The sequence below is a fragment of the Lathamus discolor genome, chromosome 6, assembly GCF_037157495.1.
Source record: "Lathamus discolor isolate bLatDis1 chromosome 6, bLatDis1.hap1, whole genome shotgun sequence".
NCBI lineage: Eukaryota > Metazoa > Chordata > Aves > Psittaciformes > Psittacidae > Lathamus > Lathamus discolor.
In genome coordinates, this window is record NC_088889.1 from 80723340 (window position 1) to 80746465 (window position 23126).

A 23126-nucleotide genomic window follows, 5' to 3' on the forward strand; every position below is an offset into this window, starting at 1 on the left:
CGTTTTCACAGTTTGTTGAGAGATATTTTTCAAGCACTTAAAAGGAGTTAATTTATTACCTCCCAAAAATAAAGGCATTCACAGGCTTCAACAGAAGAAGTGAAGTGGCCTAAGCAAAAATTCTGGATTGGAATATCCTCCAGTTTGGAGGAATGCACATCTGGATGGCAGCTTTCAGCCTGTGTCATTTCTAAAAATACACTGTTCATTGGTCATTAGTGAGATGTTTATACTTTGCATAAAACATATAAGCCATTTTATGGTTTGTCATTTCCCTGATGAAACCTCTACAGATCCCTCCAATAAAACATAACCCCCAAATCCAGAGCACCACTGCAGAAGCCATCAGCATCACGTGCACAGAGCCGCTGATCAGCCAAAAGCCTCTACCAGAGGAAGCCAAGAGCTTCTGCAGCCCGAATCTTCCTTTACCCATAGACCAAGAAGAACTCTTTGTCCCATGGCCATGGGAAGCCAGCTGTAACTTACCAGCAGCTCATGTGTACCCAGCTCACACCAGGGAAAGCATGTTTCAGCCACCTTATTTCTTAATACAGAGGAAATTTTGCATAGTGTTATGGGATGCAGTGTTGATTGGAATGGTTTAAACATGCTGATTTAGATAAAAAGGTTTTGAAAGCTGTAGGGATGCACTACCGGGATATAAAAAAGACTCCATGGATGACAGTTGGACCATTCTTTCTACAGCTAGTTTGGCAGGAAACACAGTTTCAGGCAATAAATCCTCCTGATAACCATTTCCCAGCATCCCATGCTGAGGTGATCATTTATCCCAAAATAGGCTTTGGGTGGGCCTCAATTCCACAGATTTACTACGTAAATGTCAGATTGAGCTTTACTTTGGTGGCCCAGATGCTCCCATCACAGGGATCCTAGAAATCCAGTGAGTTAGGTGATCTGGGTTAAAAACAGGTAGTGTTTGAAGGGAAGGATGGGTGGGGTTTTTTTTAATTTCATAGAAAATCTTGCTGACAAAGCATACAGTTGTGAGTTCCTCTCCTTTAATGCACACAAAATGGTTTCTCCACACCAAAAAACAAACCAAGAAAGGAACCAAAGAGAGGATATTGGCAGGAGGGAAGTGAAAATAATATTCAAAGCTATGAGAATATATAAAGCAAAACAGAAAAAGATTTCCCTCTCTACCATCCATGGCAGCACTGCCCTCAGGTGTAATGAGAGGTGTCTTACAGGCTCATCACACGAGAGCCTGGGCCCCTCCACATGCCCGCATGTCCAGGACTTACACTGCCATGCCACCAACAAACTCCTCTGTAGCCTGGCAGTAGATTGTGATGGCGACACGAGCATCTGCGTCAAATGTGAACTCCAGGCTGTACAGGACTTTCTGCTTCCCATTCTCCTCAGTAGGACTGTCAACATCATCTTTATACCTGAAAGACAAAGCCAGAGGATTAGAACATACTCTTACGAGATGTGATCAAGATCACTCTGGGAATCAGGACAAGAGTACTCCAGTGGAGGTGTTCTGGGCACACAAGGCACCATGGGCTTCCACTGGGGCTTCCCAGAAGACTTCCATTCTGTCCTCCAAGAAAGGTTCTTTCAAGATTTGACTGAAGTTATTCAAGTGAATTATGTAGTGATGGCGTTGAGGAATCTCACTGCGCCTTACAATGCTGGGACACAGAATGAGACAAGAAAGTGAACTCCCGAATGTCAAACCCTAAGATAAGAATGTCAAATCCTAAGATAAGAAACATTCTCCCTCCTTTTAAAACTTCACATTAGACTCAATGTTTAGGCTACAGAAATCCTGCATGGGCCTGAGAAGTCTGAAGCCCAATTCTTTTAACTCTGCAAATTAAATGGTGCATGACAGGCAAAATAACAGGGTTTCTGTAACACAAAACTCCTGATCAACAAAAGATCACACTGATCTGTGTGGTCAGTATCAGACAGATATTCAGATCAGAAAGCATCCAAATACAGGAACTTCAAATACCTTTAAAAGTATAAATCATCAACCAAACCTTTGATGCTGCTAATGACAGAAGCTTGCACGCATTTATTTGTATAAACAAAAATTTACACATTCAACTGTGTAACGGAGGCATGATAACTTCTAAAGTCATTCTCTGTTGGTTGTTTCAATTTCTGTAAAGGTGAGTTATAACTTGGCTATGGGCCACTCTACAACTGTGTGATCACCACTGCCCAGGATTACTCCTCCTCCCTCCTGCTAGAAAAAGGCAGGTTACAAATCTGGTGAAGAAGGTGGTTTGAAGAAAAGTCCAGGGCAGCAAGCTAAGGGCATGGGTGAGCAGTGAGTTATGGCATGCTAGGAGGGGTCAGGGAAACCAGCAATCTGGAACAAGCAGCCAACACAACACACCATGAGAAGACCTCTCCTGCCCTGAAGAGCAAAGTGACAGACAGAATGGACGTGATTCACTGGCAGGGCAGAAGCAGATTCTCCTATGTAAATTCCAATTCCACCATAACCCTACAACTGTAGGTACCACCATTAGACCCCACACTGTCCAAAAATGTGAATGCAACAGGTTGCCTTTGAGAGGTGTACAACACTACTTGATGTACACTCAGCTCTAGCCTCACTTGTCTGTTGGTACTACCTTAATTGCCATGATGTCTGGGTCAAAGCCAAGCAGCTAAACTATTCAGGAAAAGCTTGGCACTGTCTCTGACTTCACAGTATCAGTCAGCCCCTCCCTTCATTAAGCAGCCTTAATGAATATGCTGCACTGTTGAAAATACTCAGAAATGGGCTAGGCATACCACATAATTCCATCTGAAAATTGTCAAGGGAATCCTTATTTACCGAGTTCACTGAGATGTAATAACTGCTGCCTAATTAAGAGAGTTCCAGCATGAATTTTATTTAACACCACACTGAACAAGAATGAAATGTTCAACTCCATTTAATACAGAAGGTGCAAAATAAAATTTGAGAGCAGTACAATCAAACACCTAATGCACATACTAATGTAACCCTATTGAGCCACTAGAGCATACACTTGCATTCCTGCCTGAAGGAGCTGGAGAGCTCCAAACAAGACTTTTGCCAGAGGTTCACCGATGCCAGAACAGTAAATCAAACTAGAACACACCCAACATGCAAGTACAAAAACACAAATCCCAAGAACGGAGGGTCTGAACACTTGCAGCAGCAAATACTGGATACAATATACAGTATAGAGCAAGATAGTATTTTCACACTAGCTAGCTGCATTAAAAGGATAAAATCATGGCACTTGAAGGCTGTAAACAAGAAATACTCTATCCAGCAGGGCAGGTTTGCCTGGAAAACACAAGGGTAGCATCAACATTTTGTGCTGAACTGACCCAAGAACAACAGATGGCAACGATCAGCTCACAAGAAAGCAGCAGCAAAAACTCCGGCAAATTCTCCCATGCTGCATTGCCCTCCATTGATCTGAGGCTGGCAGCAGTGGATCCACATTGTGATACCTTTGCCACTTCTTCCAGAAGAAGTAGGGTGGGGGAAAACCAGTTCCCCTTGAAGGCAAGCACCAACGGAGGCTACTTCATAGACCTATACTCACTGTATATACGGTAGGTATTAAAATAGAGATGGCTAGCACATGCATGAGTTACAAATCAACACCACAGATGTCGATATCTGTAACAGCCCCAAGTAACAAAGTGGGAAACCTTCGGGTGGGGGCAGATCACACAACAACATTTCTTCAATGGTAAAACCATTGTCTGTTTTGCCTCCTCAGAGAAGCCACAAAAAGCACACGGGTTCCCATGTCACCACCCTGCTCTCAGTGTCACCTCTTCACCTCCCTGCCAGCACTTGGAATGTGCTTCCATCCTTTCAAGAACCAAAGGCGTTAAACCTTTCTAAACCTAGGCTTCACTAGGTCTATTCCCCTGGGAAACCATGCAGGGGCCACTACCAACTACCAGCTGCAGTGCCTGGAGAGAAGGTTTCTGGAGGATGCATCTGCTGGGAGGTAGGAAGCCCTGCCTGCCTTGAACACCACTGCTCAAGCAGGGGGCAAAGTATACATGCCTAGATGGTGACAGTCACAGCAAGGCTGTGTACACATCTTACAGTTGCAACATGCCTTGTGCTGGAGGTTAAGAAAATTGTCTGCCACATAGCAAGGACTTCAGGTGAGAAAAGACTACATAAGCAGCTATACCAACTGGTAGCTGGACCGAGGAACAAGCAAGGACTACCAGTGCATACTCTGAGAAGCAGAGGTATCTCATGTTACACCTTAAGGTGCAGGAACAGTGGGACATATCTTCAGGGGACTAATAAGACGAAGCCACACATTTTGCATTCCTTCTTTTTTTGCAAGGGATATGGCAGACAAGGAGGTAGTGGTTCAGGAATGGTTTGGGAGTTCAAGAGCTCTTCTGTCTCCACCTGCACTTGAAGTTTACAGTTCATTCAGTCAAACCCTACAGTGTCGGTGAGAGGTGGCCACAGATGCATGCACAAGTTTAGAAACCAGTGACTTTGCTAGGTGTGCCTTTCAGTCATGCACATGAGAGCACAGCCTCCACAACCATGTGTATAGAGCAGAAGAGACTGACCACCTTTGAGAACAAACAGCTGATCCAACGTTATGATGAAAAAGGCAAAGCAGGATGACCAAGGGAGCTGAGGCCACCTGGTCTGACATCACCTCTTTTTGTTTGTCTGTTAAGGAATTAAAAGATAAAAATACAATTAACAGCAACCATGACAATTTTATAGAACTAGGTGGAGTCGAACCTGATTTCATCCTTTGAGGAGATTAAAAAGTTTGATCAAAAACTTAGTAGACCTGCAGGATAAATGTGAAGTATTGGTTGACTTAGCATTGTGAGACATGCATTACAACAGTTTTAGCAGGCATTTGACATCTCTATCAGTTTTGACCTTCATTGAGGGAGATCACCATCAAATGGAAGCTTTCCTGTTTAAGCATCCTGCAGAGATCTGTACAGTTTAACACTGTCCAGGGCTGCAGACCAGGCAGTGCCAGCACCCTCACCAACATCACCTCCACTGCAGGATGAACAGCTCCAAGGATCATCAGCTCCACTGTGCTGGAGAGGGAAGAGGAGGTATTTCCCTTCTTTCACTCACAGTAACTCACCCATCTCCTTCAGTGCCTATTATCCACCTCCCTCTCAGGCCCTTATCCAAAGTGCTCAGTAGTCTCACTACTCTCCATGGTATTGCTGCTGTTTCAGATACATTCCCAAGTCACTACAGTTGCTGATTCCTTCAGCACTTTAGTTCCATGATGCTATCCAAAGCCCAAAGCCCACACTGAAGCAGAGAGGCTGTCCCAGGATGTAATTTTTCCATGAAACACATTGCTTTATGAGTTTATCTTCCTCCAGTGACTGGAAGTGCTTTCAAGTTAAGAGTAAACAGCCAGCTTAAGCCTATTGGGTACTTCAGCTCTGAAATAAAGCTTCCAATCCAGTGCCAGAAGAGGGACATGAGACAGACATGAAGCACTCTTCTGTTAGTGGTTAGCAGCAAAACTCATGCTGCCCTTCTCTGAGGTTCAGAGTCTCATCCTGCTAGAACTCAAGCACTCGCACAAAGTGTTGAAGACTCCGGTCCACAGGTTTATTGCTTCTCTCCAAAACTGCTGTAAACTTTCATAGTTCAGCAAAGCTCAGAATTTGTCTGGTGAGAGCTGGAAGCCCAGAGTGGACATTTCCTCATATTCCTCCATAAAGTCCTGCACCCCAAGTTAAAGATCAACATCCTCTTCACAGGTGAACAATGACTTTTCAATTAAATACAAGGTTGGTATTGGGACCAGTGCTGTGTAACATCTTTGTCAGTGACATGGACAATGAGAATGAGTGCACGCTCAGTAAGTTTTACAAGGGCATGCAGGGATAGGACAAGGGGGGATGGCTTTCAACGGAAAGATGTAGATTAGCTATTGAGAAGAATTCTTTCAGTGCTGAGGCCCTGCACAGGTTGAAGCTGAGGCTGCCTCATCCCTGGCAGTGTTCAAGGCCAGGATGGATGGGGCTTGGAGAAACCTGGTCTAGTGGAAGCTGCCCCTGCCTGTTGCAGAGGGGTTGGAACTGGATGATCATTAAGGTCCCTTTGGACTCAAACCATCCTATGACTCTATGAAAAACAAAAACTTTGTGAGCACTTTACCATCAGACCCTACTTTACACCTATACACTCAACCCACATAATTTTACTTGGTGGAGGAGGTGATAAATTAAACTTAACTAATTCTGGAAAGAATGTGCAAAACTCAACTATTTGTTTTAAATAAGCCAAGCTGGAGAGGGCACAAAGTGTCTTTATGTACACAGAGGCATAAAGGAAAAGTCTCCAGTATAGAACAGCAGAAAAGGCACGAGAAACAATGTACCTTTGGGGACTGGCAATTAAAATCTCATTCTGGGTCTGCATCAGTAGAAAATTAAATAGAGTAATGTTAATGGTGGTGTTAACAGCAGTAATATGGCAGCAGCAGCACAAGAGCCTATTGGAGCTTACAAGGGAGCAAAAGAACTGATACTACCAGGAATTAGACACATGCAAACCAGGACACTGTTAAGGTGCATGGACACTACCTTTCATATAGTCCAGAGCTTCAACTCTACCTGGGAGGGCAACCACAGAAAGCAGAATGAAAGAACTGTAGGTACTAAACCCCGTCAACTCCTCCAACCACAGCAAGGCCTCTCCCAGTGAAAAAGCCACTTCCCATTTGGCTTCTGAGATGTTACACCATTTACGTGGATGCCTGCAAGGAGAACAAAATACCCTTTCCACAGCAAGTGTGGGAGGAAAGCAAGGCTACTTCCTAGAGAAGTATTTCACCCTTTAGCTGAAAGGGTGAGACAGCATTCAGAGTGGTTTACCAATGGTTATTTTTTCAGAAGTTCTTCCCTCTTTTCCTGTTCAATCAGTTTTGAAACCACAGGTATTGCTCATTTAAAAAAATGAAACAAACCCTTCATTTTTCACACAAAAACAAACTGAGGGGTTTGTGTGGTTATGACTCAAACTATTCACGTTACACCATGCTCCCAGAACCACCTTGGCTGAGAGTGGAAGCTGGCCCTTTGCCTGAAACGCAGAACTCTGAGCAATTCAAGGATCTTTGAGAAATGCTCTGCCTGGACATCTGCCCAGTAGCTCAGACCAAAACAAAGTACTGTATGCTCGGCCTCTGTACTTGAGCCATCTGTTTGAAAGAGGGCAGCCACAGGTCGAAGCGTTTGCCATTACATCTGAGCTTAGCACAGTGAAACAGATCTCCATGACTGGAGATATTCAAGGCCCGCCTGGACAAGTTCCTGTGTGATGTACTGTAGGTTACCCTGCTCTTGCAGGGGGGTTGGACTAGATGATCTTTTGAGGTCCCTTCCAACCCTTGGGATTCTGTGATTCTGTGACTATCCAGTCCTCCTTCCCCTATGCATGGGCCACCAGACATCTAAACAAATCCTAACACTAGGACCAAACTTTATCTTGGCAGCAGGAGAAACCTGAGGAAATTTCACTCAAGACCAATAAGTCTTCCTGGCCTGTGACTTGCACCAGAATCAGCCACTTTCTGGCTTCTCCTTGCATAAGAACGCAGAAAGGAATCTCTCTGTAGGGTTTACTGACCTGACTAATATCTTCCATTCATACTAATGATTTTATGGTTTTGTTTACAACTCTAGTCTGTCCTGCAGAGACAGATACATCAGTAGTCCTGTTTGGAAACACAGATGGCTCAAGTCTAGGAATAAGGAAAATGAAAAACACCTGAAAGCTCCGAGCACAAGGAAACAGAAACCTCTAGACATATCTAGCAACAGGGATCTGAAATTCAGCTGTTTCTCCAAAACCTTATCAAATACAGTTTGTCTCTGGACGACAGATCGCTGGGTTGAATAAAATGAAAGGTTCAGGCAATAGCAATACCTCACGAGTCGGAGAGAGTCTTTGCGGATATTCACCAAACTTCTCAGCGTCTTCACTGGTTCATGTGGAGCTGGAGTGACATACGGAAACTGGAATAAAAAGGCAAATCATTCTCCTATTATTATACCATGAAAGGCAGTAACATGTTACCTGGCATACAATTTACGCAAACCAAGAAACATTTACCTTTAAGGGTACTCAGCACAACAACCACAAGGAACAGTAACAGCAAATTCTACTTACAGCTAAATCAAGTATGTTTCAGGATGAGAATCCTGCTCTGGCCCAGCAATAGCTCATATTGGCAGTAAGTAGTTTAAGAAAGCTCTTTTCCTGCACCCTGAATTCTGGAAAGCCTTGCTCTCACAAGCTTTTATTTCCACTTAAGAAAACACCTCCAGCTTGAGCAGAAGAAATGCTGCTCTTCCATGTGTGTTACAGCATGCAAAGGGTGACTTGATTGTTAATCAGCATGCTGAAGCCCTGGATTACTGGGGGAAACTCTTTTTATTCTTAAACAATGGGGCAAATGTTCTGGAAAAGAAAAGAGACAGGGATAGGGGGCCTCACCCTATCCTACTGTCAAGAGACCTTCTTTCATAGATTGTCTAAATAAAGGACAATAATGCTTTAGATTGTAATTCTCCTTACTGGACACAGACTCTCTAGCAAGAAATGCAAAGGAAACCACTTACTGTGGTGACCACAACCTGTAGGGCTGCAGACCTGCTTGCTGTATCTCCTATCTGCTTCACGAAAACTGAAGCTGAAACATCCACTCACACAACTGCCAAGTTTGATAGGTGCTCGGACTGGAGACACAGCCATCCTCCAAGTCAAAGCAATGGCATGACACAAAGGTACATAGCTACACAACAGGCTTTCAGGCAGAAGGTAATTCTGAATGTATCCAGCAATAGTGCCACCACACAAACTTACTGGAGTTGGGGTCCTTCACACACACAGCTACCAGTTCCCCTGCAGTAGGATAGAGGGAGTGACTGGTATGGAGCAGAAGTACCAGGGACCACCAATATACATGATTCCTTACAAATGAGGAATCTGCTAAACAGGCAGCCAAATGCTACTGCAGCTGAGCTTCAGAACGGCTCCAGGACACAATCTTTCAGCATTGTCCTCAGACCACAGAAGCGTATTGGTGGGGCAACAGGCAGAGAGGGGAAACCTGCTGCCTCCTGATCAACACAGAAGACCTGCGCCACAGCCACAGGCAGCAGAGAATTCACAGGACAGCAGCAACTACTTTCCTTGCACCCTGACTGCTGGGTACTCTGGTTGGTAGCACTGCTCCACACAGGGCAGTCAGGACCAAAGCTACCGGAAAGTGAGAACTTGGTCCATGTCTAGAAAGCAGTTCTGGTTTTTTTCCCTGAAGATTAATCAGAGCTGCCAAAGGGCATCAACTTTACATAGGCAAACTATATACCACAACAGCCTCCCTCTCTTAAACCTATTTGGCAAATGTCCCACTGTGTTAATAGCATTCTCACCCACTCCCCTCTGAAGAAATGACGAAATTCAGTGCTGGGATGTCTGCAAGGAAACCCAAGCTGAGACATGCAGGCAATTTAACTCTCCAAGGCTATGCCCTACAGCCATAGGCACATGGGATATTTTGCTTACAGTTGCATCTTCTGCCTTTATTGGAGCACTTTGCAGCTGCTAGTCACAGAGCAGAGAAGCAGTCAGCTTTTATCCACTGTCTTGCACAGGTCCTGTATGCAGACATGGCACAGGACATGCACTGAACATCCCCATGCCTGCAAAGCCCTGTTACATCCAGAAAAATTTCCATCTAAAGTCCTTCCTTCCTAATTCTGTTGATCATCTGCACTTTCTGCTTGAACACGGGCTTTCTGGCTTCTCCTTTGTCCTACCCTGCAGAGTGCTATGAACTAACTGTGGTGCTGAGAAGCCCAATGGCAAAGCCTGAGGACAACTCAGCAGAAATTGCTTGTCACCAATCCAATTCAGTGAGTCATCTTGCCTCAGTTTCCCCATCTGTAAACCAGGGGTGACACTGAACTGCCCCCAAGCCTTACAAGCATGAATAAACTTCTAGTCACAGCTTTTCTGAGGATGAGAACCATGGCAACAACGTCTTCTTTTTCACATTTTGAAGCTGCAGAAACAACTAGGAAAATAGCTGGCAAAGCAAGCAGCTCTTAACCCTTTCCTCTCCAGCACTCTGAAAATAGCTCCAAATGGCTCCTACTGTTACCTTTTGGCTCTTTTTAAGCAGTTCTGAGATGCAAGACAAAACCAAAATGTAACACTTGCATAAAAGTCCAGTCTGTCCCCCACAACAGTGCTATTCCCTGTTCATAACAGAAGAACAAGCCAGTCACTCAAGCAGGTAGCTTTTCACAGTCTCACAAGACCCCTGTGAGCCCAGTATAACAGCTCCACATTGCAACTGGGAAAACTAAAGGAAAGACTTTCTGAGCAGCCCACCTAGCAAGCAAACCCTAACAAATATCAAGACCTGTCTTAACATCACCCAGGCAAACCTAAAATCTGTGCTCCTGCGTTCCTGTCCTCCTTCCTCCACTAATTCTTCCTTCTGCCTTAAGTGAAAATAAGCCTAGCAGGTGAATATTGCTTTAGGAAAATTCTGCTTGCATTTGAATAGCTATAGCAACTGGGAAGCTGGGCCATGGGATAGGGGAACACTCCTGCACCTGTGACTGGAATTACACTCCCCAGGTAGTGAGGGTTTCTTAGGTCTGTGCTATCCTCCTCTACAAGTCCCTACAAAGATTTCCCAAAACAGGCAGAAAACAAGAGGGTAGAATAGACAGCATATAGGAACTTGCCTGAACAGGTCTGTTCCCGAGGAAGTTTAGATCCATGTTCTCACCAAAAAGGTAGCCCTCAGGGTGAGGGGTGTCAAACTTCTCGCCTCCCATAAAGAAGTGACTTGCAAAGTAGTTTCCTAGAAAAAGAAAACCACAAGGGAATAAAACCCCATCTAAATTAATGCTTCCCAGAGAGCAGCTGGTCTGTGCAATTTTCATTCACAAGTATGGAAGAACATAAACCATGGAAAATACTTGCTGGTTCGCTCCTTCCCTGTGTTACTAATGGACACTGCCAACAGTAGGAGCAGGGGAAGAAACCCAGGAAACTAGAATAGACCATTACAGTGGAGAAAATTCCATTTTAACTTGCTTTCCAGAGAAGGGACAGGGAGCAGTAAGAGTCAGCTCCTTCCAATATTGCTCAATTCCGATGAATTCTTTTTTTCTCCACCATTCAGTCCCACAAACACCATTGACCCGCTCAGAGAAGGATGAGACTTCTTCCCACTGCAAAGCCCTGCAGAGTCAGAGGGGCTCCTGCTGAGCAAAGTTTGCCTTCCCTCCCCTCTTTCATTCCCATATTCCAGGGACAGAACCACACAAAACCTTTGCTGTGAGTGCTAAAGACCGCACATCTTGATGCTGAATCAATAACATTGACAGTTCTAAACGCAGAAACAGGGATGTCTGGAGGAGATAAACCCTGGGACCGAGTAAACTGAACTTCAGCTCTGAAAGCTTCACAGTGTATTTGTTTCATTCATCTTTAAGGTGACACACTACAGTGCAGATTTCAGGAGATGAAATCTGTGCAAGGTCACTAGGATCCTGGAGCACAGGATTAACTGCAAAGTCAACCAAATCAATTCAGCTGCATGAGGGCACCACAAACGTGGCTTCCTCTTACAATGACTTCAGGAAAACACCCTCAAACATGTACTTCACAGAGTTACAATGTCAGATAAATAAGAACCAGGAGAGAACTGAAAGAGAAGGCTCCACCCCAGCCATTTCCCTGGAAGTTTTGGAGCAGGGCTTTCTCATGCGCGTGATGAAAGGACTGAGCCAAACGTACATTCCCTTCCCTACATTCAGTGCACAGACAGCGTAAGATTCGTTTTAAGACAAGTCATTACAGAAGCACTAACTAATCATCTGAATCGTTATGGAGGCATTATGAAAGGATCTGCAGTCCCCTCTAGCTAGGAGCAAGCACAATTTACTCTGAAATGGAAGAGGTTTCTTGAACAGCTGTTTTTTCCATGAAGCCTTGTTTTCCTTTATGCTTTTAAGAAAGGCTCTTGCTCTGCACAGATGGTAGTGCTGTAATGACCATGGTAGTGCTCAGCTACTGCTGAGCTCAGCTTACAAACATCCAGATGTATATATTATAGAATAACATCCTTCTTTCTACATACAACCATCAACTTCAGCACAGGTCCAAAATCCACCTAGAACGTGCCCTACAGAATCAGCATGACAAAATGTAGATGCTCCAAACGACAGTCAACCTTTTCTGAGCCCTCCCAGAAGCTACAAATTGAAAACCTAATCTCCGTATCTTCTCCAAGCACGGCCAGCTGGATACAGCCTCTCCACCTGAGATACACTGCGGTGGTTTATGCTTATACTGAGGTTCACAAAAGCGTGATAAACACTAGGTTTAGGAATAGATTTTACATGGGTCAAGCAGGAGTGTGTTTTGGTGCATTTTATCTGATTAACCATGAAGACAACACTTGTGCAAGATGTCTCAGTACTGCAGTGGCCGATTATCTGGGATCTGAGTCAGCTCCCTCATACACAGTGAATGAGACATCCTGGGGCTTGACTCACCTCATCAAACCTGTATTACAGATTCAGAGCAGAGCTTTTTTCTATGGCAGAAGTTCTGCATCCTGTGTGCAGAGGACACAGAGCCCCAGCAGGCAAGGACTGCTCACCACCACTGACGCCCCATGCCTGCAGGAAGCCAGGAGAGCATCACCCCTGCAGCATCCTGGAATGAAAAGGTCTCTCTCGTACAACTGGAATGACACCGAGAAACAGAACTAGCACATTCAAGGCAACTGCCATGCTGCCTGTGCTCCACTAAGAAGTACTTTCAGGACCTCTAACACTTAGGATTTCTCAGAAATACACACTACCCCCTGCAATACAGCAACACTTCTCCAACTGGAAACATAGCTTTAACTCCACATTCAGACAGAAGGCTCCCTTTATCTTTCTGCTAAGTCACCTCCTGCAATGTGAAGGGGTTTTCTTCCCCAGAGGCACTTCCTTAATGAGCAAACAAGGAATGTAGTCAGTGCCAGTCACAAGGAGCACAAGGAAACCACTTGAAGGAGCTCAGAAGGAACTCACCGGTGGGGAGAACACCCCAGGGCTCTGCCAGTGCTCCTGAAGACACAAAAGCTGCCACTTACGCAAGGTCTCAACAGCAAAACTAACAAACCAGGATGGCACAAACTGTCTACACAAATTTATAACACAGTTCTCAGCAGCTAAAAAAGATAAAAAACAACAGAAAAGATGTTTTACTGCAAGCTTTCAGAAACCAGTTGCTACCACACCACATTCAGTTCAGAGCTTTCAAGGTAAGACCAAAGTTACACACTATTCCTCTCAACCACTGGCACAAGCAACTCAGAGTTTGCCCAAGGTGGAGATAAAATGTTTTAAGAAAGTGCTTCTGTAAATATCACACAAAGGGCTAAAAGGACAAAGTAAAAGGACAAACAAAATTCACAGAGGAAAACATGACGTATCCCCTTTTCCACTCACTGTGACATCCACATACCTAGCACAAGACCAGCTGGATATTTAGTCCCTCTAAAAGGCTTGTATGTATTTTGTACATGTTAAAATCCCGCTGCAGCTCCACCTCCAGGTTCTGTTCCCAGCTCCATTACCAAGACAGCTTTAGGATTTTAGCCAGACTACTATGGCTCTGGAACCCTGTCCCCACATGTCCCCCCAGCCTATAAAACAACCTTGACCTACCTTATGCAGGTGTTGCAAGGCCAGCTTTGACAGAGTTCTACGGCTATGGGCACAAGGGGGATGCTAAGCACCATCCTCTTCCACAGGGAAAAAAAAAAAAAAAAAGAAAGAAAAAAAATCTTTGGATTAACCCTCCCCAGAGCTGCTACAAACAGAAATCCTCCTGGAAAATGCAGCAACTCACTTACAAGGAAAGAAGACAAATAAACAAGGATGAGAACATGAGAAAAATGCCAGAGCACAGAAAAACTGTGGCTTTACTTTCCCAAGGTAAATCAGCATAAAACACAGGAGATAGCCAGGTAAAAGAAAGCACAAAAAGATGACATTGCTAAGGTAGATGAAGCACAAGCAGTGGTTTTAACAGAAATTGTTGGAAGTTGGTGGGAAACTTTACAGTAGCTGGAAACACACCACTGGGACACCCAGAATGGCCAAGCCTGCCTCATTAGTTCATCCCACGCAAAACCAAACTGGAACCCAAGGCTTCTCCAAGGCATCAAGTGACACCAAAATGCTTAACATTTAGTCCAGCATGGTGGTGGACCTTTATTACCATAGATGCACCAGGATGAAGGTGCTTCAGTCATAATTACTTCTCCCTAACTAATGCAACGTCCTAAAGCCATGACCATGCACACCCAACACATATGTGATGTACAAGTGACATGCTGGCAGGGGCCACAACACCTACAACAGCAAGGAGCAGAGTCAACAACACAGCTGCAGCCCCAGCAAAACAAGGGCTGTATCATACAATGGTCGTTAACAGAAAGCAATTAAATGCCCATTCAGGCTTCTCACCATTATTAGAATTAACAGTGAAGTGATAGAAATTGAGTCCTTTTCATTTACCCAGACACTCAACACCATAGCATGCTGACAACAAAGCCCTAAACACAGCCTTAGCCTGAACCAGCACCGCATCTGGATGAGGCCATCCTCGTCTCCCATCCCCACTGGGCCACCACAAGCTATTATGTAGCAAACAGGAAGGTGGCTCTGAGCGGGGTTAAATATAGTCCAGCAACAAACCAGTAGCAAAAGGAACTGGTTTTGACCCACAAGCGCTCCAGTCCAGTGCTGTGCAAACCTGCAGAGAAGATGGGAAGGGAATGCTCCAGTCAATGCATCAATGGTGATGGTGACCATCACCAGCAGGGTCAGGCTGAAGCTCCTACAGAACTACAGCAGGAGTAATGGAGACAATTGGCCTGCTGTGCTGTGAGGAAGGGGTGAGGAGCAAAAGCTACGTGTGAAATGTGTTTCTGTCTTGATGCTGTCACAGTACACATGGCTTATGAGTGGAGAAGGTGGTGGATGGACTGGGTACAGCTCTGGGTGCTCTTTTCCTATTTAAAAATGCTCTTTCTTTGATTAAAGCATCATTCCCAAACAACAAAGCAGTTCAGCTTCCAAGAGGAGTCATCTGCCTCCTTTTTTTTTTTTCCCCTCCCAAAAACATCCAGGGAATTCTCTTCCAAGAGCCTACTTCAGAGGAGAAAAGCCATCTCAAGGGCACGTGCTCCCTGCCCTGCTCCCCTCTGCAGATGAGCTCAGTAGAACAAGAGACGAGCTGACTAAGGAGCTGCAGAAAACACTGGAGCGCTGCTCACTGGTTGCTAAAGCAATAGGGGCATCATGAGATTGCATGCAGGAACATGGATTGGTTTCCTGCTTCAATCACAGGAGCACAGAGAAGATCACGACTGTTCCTTGCAATTACCCATTTTTAAGCCCATTTCACGGGCACACTAGTTCTTCTGTATAAACTGGGCCCTTCTCCAACCCCCTTCAACTGGCCAGGCATCTGCAATGCCAGCACTGTTTCCATAAAGCAAGCAAAAAGGTTAAAACATACCAGTGAAGACGGATTAGAGAACAGAATCAGGTGTCACAGCATTTCAGCAGCTTCAGCCCCCCAGATGCAGGAGGGGAAACACAGGTGATCCACACCCAAAGCCTTGGAGGAACAAGCAGGGCATTTTTAGAGGATTTTTAACTACAAAAACTCGTATCAGCTGCAATAAACCTGTTAAACAATCTGTGTATGCCTCACCAGGGACTCGGGCTCATAAGGACCAAGGTGGATTCCACAACAACCTGCTCAAACCTCCACAGAGCACATGACTGAGCCAGCAATAACCACATCAAAAGTCAGTAAGCGAGCACTGAATATTCAGCACTGCATTTGCAACCAGCTGTGACTCCACAGCTGCCATCACCTGGCATGACCGGATCAAGTATCCGTGTTCCTTTCCACAGGCTGACATACTGCTTACAATACAGCCAGAACACCTGTAGTTTGTGTTTATTTCCTTGCACAACAGGTCTTGTGAGGCGCTATATTTGCTCCAGAAAGCAAACCCAGCTCCTTCAAACCAGTGCCCACCCTGGATGGCCCAGACACCTGCAATAAGTCAGGATCTGCTTCTGCTAGAGACTCGGAGGGAAAGAAGGTAAAAGTGACCGACAGCCCTGGGTGCTACACAAGATGAATAACCTCAGGTAACACTCCCTTACCACATCTTCCAGCCTTTAAGGGTAATGGCTGAGCAGCCAGGAGACTGCCTGCTAATGCTCCAGTGCACACATTCAAACAGCTAACACAGCTGATAGAAAAGGGGCTTCTTCCAGACAGGCAGGCTCAGCACTCACAGCATCAAGTTAGAAATAATTAGCAACTGTTTAGCCTAAGAACTTTTTGTAGACTTCCACCTTGCTTCCTAAACCCAAACAAAACCTTGCACGCTCACTTCCAGTCATCTTCACTGGCAGGTTTTGTACCACCAACAGCAAATCTTTCCAGCCCCAACCCAAACACACTTAAGATCATACAACCAGAAGCGACAGTGTCGTGCTGAACACGCTGCACCTGAAGAAGAGGTTGTCATCCTAAGATCCCTTACTTTTCCTGTGTATAGTTACCTTCCTTGGATGTCCGCCATAGAATTGTCCATGACCTCTCCTCCTGCCTAAAATGATCCTGAGTTTGAACAGCTTTTCTCCCTTCCTGAAGTCTAGAGAATCCTTGTTAAATAAGCATGAAGGAAGGTAAAGAGAAAGGTCTAGCCTGAAGCCAGTACTTTCAGAAAGAGCACAAGCAAGTGCAACAAAAAAAAACAGCAAGCATCTAATTGTATCCAAAGCCTTTAAGGAAATACCAATGCTTTTCTTTAATCAATTGTTTGAGAGTATTATCTGTTTAGTTTTACAAGGGGGGGTACCACTCATGGAACGCTCTCTGACAGCATCTATGTCAAAGACCCCTCCCAGGGTGCACATGAACATAGAAACCCAACCTTGTGTGTGTGATGCAGCTGCCTTGGCAAGCACATTGGTTAAAACCCTGTTAAATCCTAGTCCAGGTCATCACAACAGTCAGAAACAAGAGGGTGAGGATTTGAGAGAAGCAGTTTAATGCTCATTGCATACGGTAGTTATAAATTAATCCAGTCCATATCTAAAATTCTAAGTGTCAATAGAAACCAAGGGCAACCTCTACGCTGTAAGAGAGCTGCCAGCAGGGCCCTTGGTACCACAGCTACAGCTGAGCAGCCGGCTCACATCCACCCTGTCTCCCACACCAGGAAAGCCCCCCAACCATGCACAGGACATGCACAGTCCTGCTGTGACCCAGCAGTGACATCTGCCTCTGCTAGCAGCTCAATGGACTAGTTCCCACCCCTTAAATAGGCAGGCTCCATTTTCTAATACAGACAACACAGGTGAAGAATTTTTCTGGGCAGGTTTCCCCCTTCCATCTCCTCCACACCACCATCCTTGCTGAAGGCAACCTTCAACAAGACAAGGTGTAATGATGGCAGGACTCTTATCTGAGAAGATCTTGCACCCCCTGCAAACAAACTGGGGGGACCTGGCTTCCTCCATCACACAGCCCCGAGGATGTCACAGCCAGCAAGTCACTGCATACACACAGAACTTGAGTCTAAACAAAAAGGCTATGCCACAGCTGTACTTCAGAATGAGGGAACGCAAGCTGCTGCTCTTCAAAGTCTTTAGCATGCCTGGAAAAACCCTAGCAGAACAGAAACTTACAGACATCTGTAAGCAAATGGATACTGTAGAAGAAAAGAGCACCTGAATCCCCTCATGACTTGTTTTGTGAGAAGAATAAACAAAACTCTTTAAACACATTGAGCCAGGCCAACCTCAAATGCCAGTTTAAGACAAGGTGAGTCATGGGATCACCCCAACTTCACTGAACCGGCACTGCTGACAACTCCATCCCATAACATCTCCCTTTGGGAAACAAACACCCACATAGCCCATGCCAGTCAATGGCCCCAAGATGAGAACCGCTGCCATGGCAAGGGGTTAAAGGCTATTGTATGGGCAGTTTTCCATCCTTGATTCCACCACATCCGATTTTCCTCCCGCATCCAAACCAAACTCCCCTGTCGCCTCCTCTCTGGCAGCAGGAGATGCCCTGCTTGCCACAGAGCAACGACTTGCTGTGGTTCCCAGAGTGGAGAAGCAAAGCCTTGCTCGCCTACCAGGACTCACCACGACCAAAGGGCAGCGACGGAGCCGGCTGACTACCGAAGCGCTAGAATACGGGCACACGGCGCTCCTGCATCCCTGCACCGCAGCCGGACAGGGCACTGAGACGCCCTCAAACCGCGGATTTACCCCGAGAAGAACCATCCGTCCCCACCAGAGAGGCCCCAAGCCGGCCAGAGCCAGCCCCGGGCCCCGCTCGGCCCGGCCGGTGACCGGCACTCCCGCAGGCCCCTCCTCTGGGGACCCCGCGGCCCGGACACCCCCGTTACGCCTGTTCCTCCCTGGGGCGGCCTGCGGGGCACCAGACCCGGGGAAAGCCCTTCCCCCATCCCCCTCCCTGAGGGAAGCGGCGCCACGGCGCTCACCGGACTTGGGCGGGTATCGGTAGGCCGAGTTGGCCTGGATGTCGATGTCCTCCACGCCCGCGATGCGCCGGCTGAGCAGGGAGCCCATGGCGGCCGCGGGCAGAGCGGCCGGGCCGGGGGACGCAGAGCGGCGGCGGCGGCGGTGGCGCAGGGTACGCTGGGAGAGCGAGTCCGCCCGCGCCGCGACTACAATTCCCGTCAGACACCGCAGCGGCGAGGGATGGCGGAGGCCTCCACCGGGGCGCAGCTTGCGCGCTGCCGGCAGAGGGCGCTGTCACGAGGGGCCCGGTCCGGAGCTGCGGAGCAGTACGGGGGATGCCCAAGGACATTCCGCGCAGGATGCGCAGGGGCACCGCCTGCACCGGGACGCCCGGGAACAGCCCCCGCACACGGCCGCAGCTTGCAACAGGTGCAAAGGCAAAGCAAGGATAAGCAATCGCGCTGAGGGTGCCCAGCCGCGGGAGGCTGTGTTGCACAGCGCAGGCAATGATGAACCCGCTGGTAGCTGTCTGGCAGAAGAGCTTCACGCAGCAGCACAACCACCCACACCAGCCTCCTTTCCCACTGCCTGATGGGGACCAGGACGTGGTGCATCCCCCAAGTCCGTGCTGGGACGGGGTGTGCAGGGAGCTGCAGACTGACTGCACAGGCCAGCTGGGGTAGCCATGCACCTCCCAGGAGTTGGGCATCAGCAGCTGGGCCAGTCCTGAGAGCTGGTAACTGCTCCTGGCTGAGGGTCGCTGCCAGCAGGCGAAGCAGACAACAGACACCTCCCCAGCCACAGGACCATAGGATGTTCACATGGGGAAACCTCTCCTGGTTCCTCTTGTTGCAGATAATCCCTGCAGGAAAGTGAACAGAGGTGTCTGTGGTTCATATGTGAGAGCACAGGAGAGTGGGGAATAACTGAAGGCGGTCTCACATGCACAACAACAGACAGGATGGTGGTGTGGAGGAAGAGGCACAGAAGAGCTCCTGACAATGTCCCAGCACTGAGCTCTGTCCCTTCTAGTCCCCAAGCTCTTGTAAAGGTGCAGGAAAAGCTGCCCAGGCTCAGCTTGCCAAGAGGCACCTCCCTGCACATGCACTGCAGACAGGCCCACGCTGCAGAGGAACATGGGACCCAATTCCCAGCAGTGGATTTGGGGATCCTTGGGAGACACAAAGGAGCTAAGGAGGCACATGCAGAATCTCTTCAGTTGGCTTTGAAAGCAAGGGATGGGCAGGGAAGAGGGCTGGGGTGCAGGAAGACATGACACTGTGAGAGCCAACCCCATGGCATGGAAAGATTTGTGATAGCAAACAAAGCGTCAGTGTGTGGCATTTGCTGTCTGTAAACACAAACCGAAACACACCAGGTGGGAATAAGCAAATAAACCTGAAGGGAAATGTGCTTCTGGGTAGTTATTGCCCCTGCAGTTCTGGCCACTGCAGCTCTGCACCAACAGGGCCATACAGGGGGGAACAGGTGCTCGGGTGAGGACTGACCTTGCTCTGCTGCATCCTGTGGTGCAGCAGGGCTGAGAAGGACAGGGGAAAGCCTGGGACCTAGAGCAGCAGCCACATCCTGCCAGCAGACCAGGAGAGTCAGGTACCTGCACCCAGCAGAGGCGAGACCTGGGCTCTGCTGGCAGGGCCTGAGTGCTGCCCAGTGTGTGCCTGGGATCCTGCTGGGACCTGGGGGGATGGTGCCTCTTGTTCAACCAGCCTCTCTGTGCAAGAGTTCCTCGTGACAGAAACTGCACAGAGAGAGAGGGATGGAGTCTGCTGACCAGCAAAGCCACGTGTGCTGCTCCGGAGCTGGTCCTGGCCTGCGCAGGCAGGTTGGGGATCCTCCAGGGTGCTAGGAACAAGCATGGGCAGCAGCAGGACAATGTGGACAGCTCATGTGCCATCAGCAGCCCCGAGCTGAGCATGATGAACCCATAACCCGCCCCCCCCGCCCATCTCTTCCCAAACACCAGCAGCCGATGCGGGGCTCGGTTCCAGAGCACACCAGGCACAGCAAGGCTCAGCAACTCTGTCCCCCCATGCTGTGCTGGGAACCAGTTTTGGGGGGAGCACAGGGGCAAAACAAAGCCATGTTTGCACCAGGCAGCAGGGCAAGGAGGGGAAATCACACAGGGAGAGAAAATGAGGGTCCCTCTCCCCTCCCTCCTGCATCCTGAGCACCAAGAGCATCCTGTTCTGCCCAGCCCAAGGAGGCAGCTGGAGGTGACTGCCCCAGAACTGTCCCGAGCTTTTTTGGGTCAGAAGCAGCCACTTTCCTTCCACAGCTGCTGGTGCTGCTCACCAGGAGCGTGGCACCACATGGGTTAAGCGGGGAAGCCAGGAGAGCTGGTGTCCCAGCAAGCAGCAGGGTGTTGGCACTACCGGGGCTTGGGGTAGAGGCTGGAGGGTTTTGTTCGTGCAGAACCTCCACCAGCGGGATGGTCCCTCCCGGGCCACGCAGCTCTCCGGAGCCCAGAGGAAGCAGCCGGGCCCCCGAGGGGGTTATTGTCATCTGGGAGGGCCGGAGCCTTTGCTGCAGAACATCTCCCTGCGGGCCCCACTCGGTGAGACGTATGTGAGAGGCAACTACAATAGCAGCAGCATGCCAGCGTTTGGCTCAGCCCTTCCGCTCCAAACCCCAGGGCCCAGTGCGTGGTGGAGCTGAAGGGCAGCACCTCCAGAGAACAGTAGCTCCCTCACCCACGCCCAGCCTGGGGGACGCGGTGCTGGCACACACAAAGGCAGGATATTGCACCACTCGCCCCCTCCGGGTCCCTCCTCAGCAGCACAGGGCAAGCAGAGTGGGTTACTCAGGGCAGGGAGCTGGGCTGTCCTGCCAGCCCACATGGGGAGAACCAGCAGTGCCACAGATGGGTCCCATGGGCTGGAGGAGCAGCAGCCCCCCAGCCTCAGCACTGTGATAGTGACAGCCCCATAAACCCTGGTGGTGGCACCTGGGGTGGGTTATGCACCTTCACCCCTGCACCTCCAGGCTCCCTGAGACCCTATTTCCCCCCAGCGTGGTGCTGCCAGCCCTGGGCCCTGCCTGCACCATGCTGAACATGGAAAGGGAGTAAGGCATGAAGGTGGGAGGCCCTGACAGCCCAATGGGATGAAAACATGCTCTTGAGAAAGAAGGGTGCCTGAGACCCTGGGTACCATTGCTGTGTGGAGTGAAAGTGGTCAAGTTGGGGAGGAGCAGAGCAAAACCAGGCCAGGGCTCCTGCCCCCAGGACTTTGCAGAGCCCCAGGGCTGGTGAGGAGGCCTCAGCTCCTGCATTTCCCTCCAGCTCAGCCCTGTTTACTTCTGGGTAAAATCCATCAAAGGAAAGGTGAGGCTGGAAACATTCTTCAGTATGACCTGGAGAAAAGCAGGAGGACAGGTGAGGAATCCTTCAGCTGCGAGCACACCTCCTCTGCCAGCTCCCAAGGTTCCCTGCTGCTCCATTTGCACACCTGCCATCAAGGGCCACGTCCCTACGTCCCAGACCCAGCTGGCATCCACAACATTGCTCCTTCCTGGACAAGAAACCAATTCTGAAGCCAGATTTCAGTTACCAGAGCGTAACCCTGGGGAGCATGACTCCACAGGGCTCCAGCCTGGTGACTAGACACAGGCTGGAGGGACACCCACCCTCCCACTCCTACACAAGTTTCTCGTCTACCACCACCTGCTCTTCAGGAGCCTCCTTGGACTTGGCTGCTGGGGAGGCAGCTCCGAGCATGCCTGTGTAAACAAGGCAGTGTGTTTGCCTGCAAACCTGCCACTCACCGGAGCAGCTCATCCAAAGTCCAGCTGCTCAGGGGTTTATTACCCAGTGAAGCAAGTTGCTTTGTCTCACTTGTCCCCTCCCCAGTGCTGCCACTCACTCTGTTTGTTGGATACATGTAGAACAACAAGGTTCAGGTCTCCTGGAGACTACACGCAGTTATTCCTCACCAGAAGGAGTGGCAAGCACATGAACTTTGCCTCCCTAAATACTGCGCTGCTCCAAAGGGCTTGCACCCCTCCTCAAAAGCCCTGCTGGGCCTGGGCCAGTCCTTCTCCCTTCCAACTGCATGGTTTCTAAAAATGCTTGGTTATTTCTGACTGAAATAATCTTTCAGATTTGGGGGTTTTCAGCTCTATTCACACCTTGCTTGCTACAAATCTCCTCTTGCAGTTGTCCTGACCTTGTAAATAGACTGGTCACCTCTTGATGTGTCCCACTGTCATGACCCTACAGCTGCACTCTCACTTTGAGCAGTGAAGAAGGAAAGCCTCTTGGTCCTGGCATCCTCCAAGGCCTGGAGTACCTTCCATGGCTCCTGAAGCAGGTGTACCAGGCAGTCAGTTAGACAACACCAGGGCAATCTGTGTCCCAGCAGCAGAGGTTGCAAACCCCTCAGGTCAAACGTGTGACTTGCCTGAGCTTCAGCCATTAATCCTCATGGCTCACAAATATCTGCAGCCGCATGCGAAAACACTGACCAGGATCAGTTTGT

At 48.4% G+C, this 23126-nt stretch overlaps 1 protein-coding gene across 4 annotated transcripts in view; it reads right to left on the bottom strand.

Moving 5' to 3' along the window:
* The window catches only part of MGRN1 (mahogunin ring finger 1), a 55499-nt gene extending 36686 nt beyond the window's left edge, over positions 1-18813 (bottom strand). For 3 of the 4 annotated variants that reach the window (XM_065684069.1, XM_065684068.1, XM_065684072.1), the window contains exons 1-4: positions 18651-18812; positions 10774-10892; positions 7937-8025; positions 1269-1415 (exon numbers count right to left, since the gene is read on the bottom strand). In XM_065684069.1, the coding sequence (XP_065540141.1) occupies positions 1269-1415; positions 7937-8025; positions 10774-10892; positions 18651-18738 (443 nt within the window). In that variant the 5' untranslated portion in view covers positions 18739-18812. Of the gene's footprint in view, positions 1-1268; positions 1416-7936; positions 8026-10773; positions 10893-18650 lie in introns of all 4 variants that reach the window. The other variant, XM_065684070.1, reaches the window with a different exon arrangement.
* Between the last annotated feature and the right edge of the window lie 4313 nt (positions 18814-23126).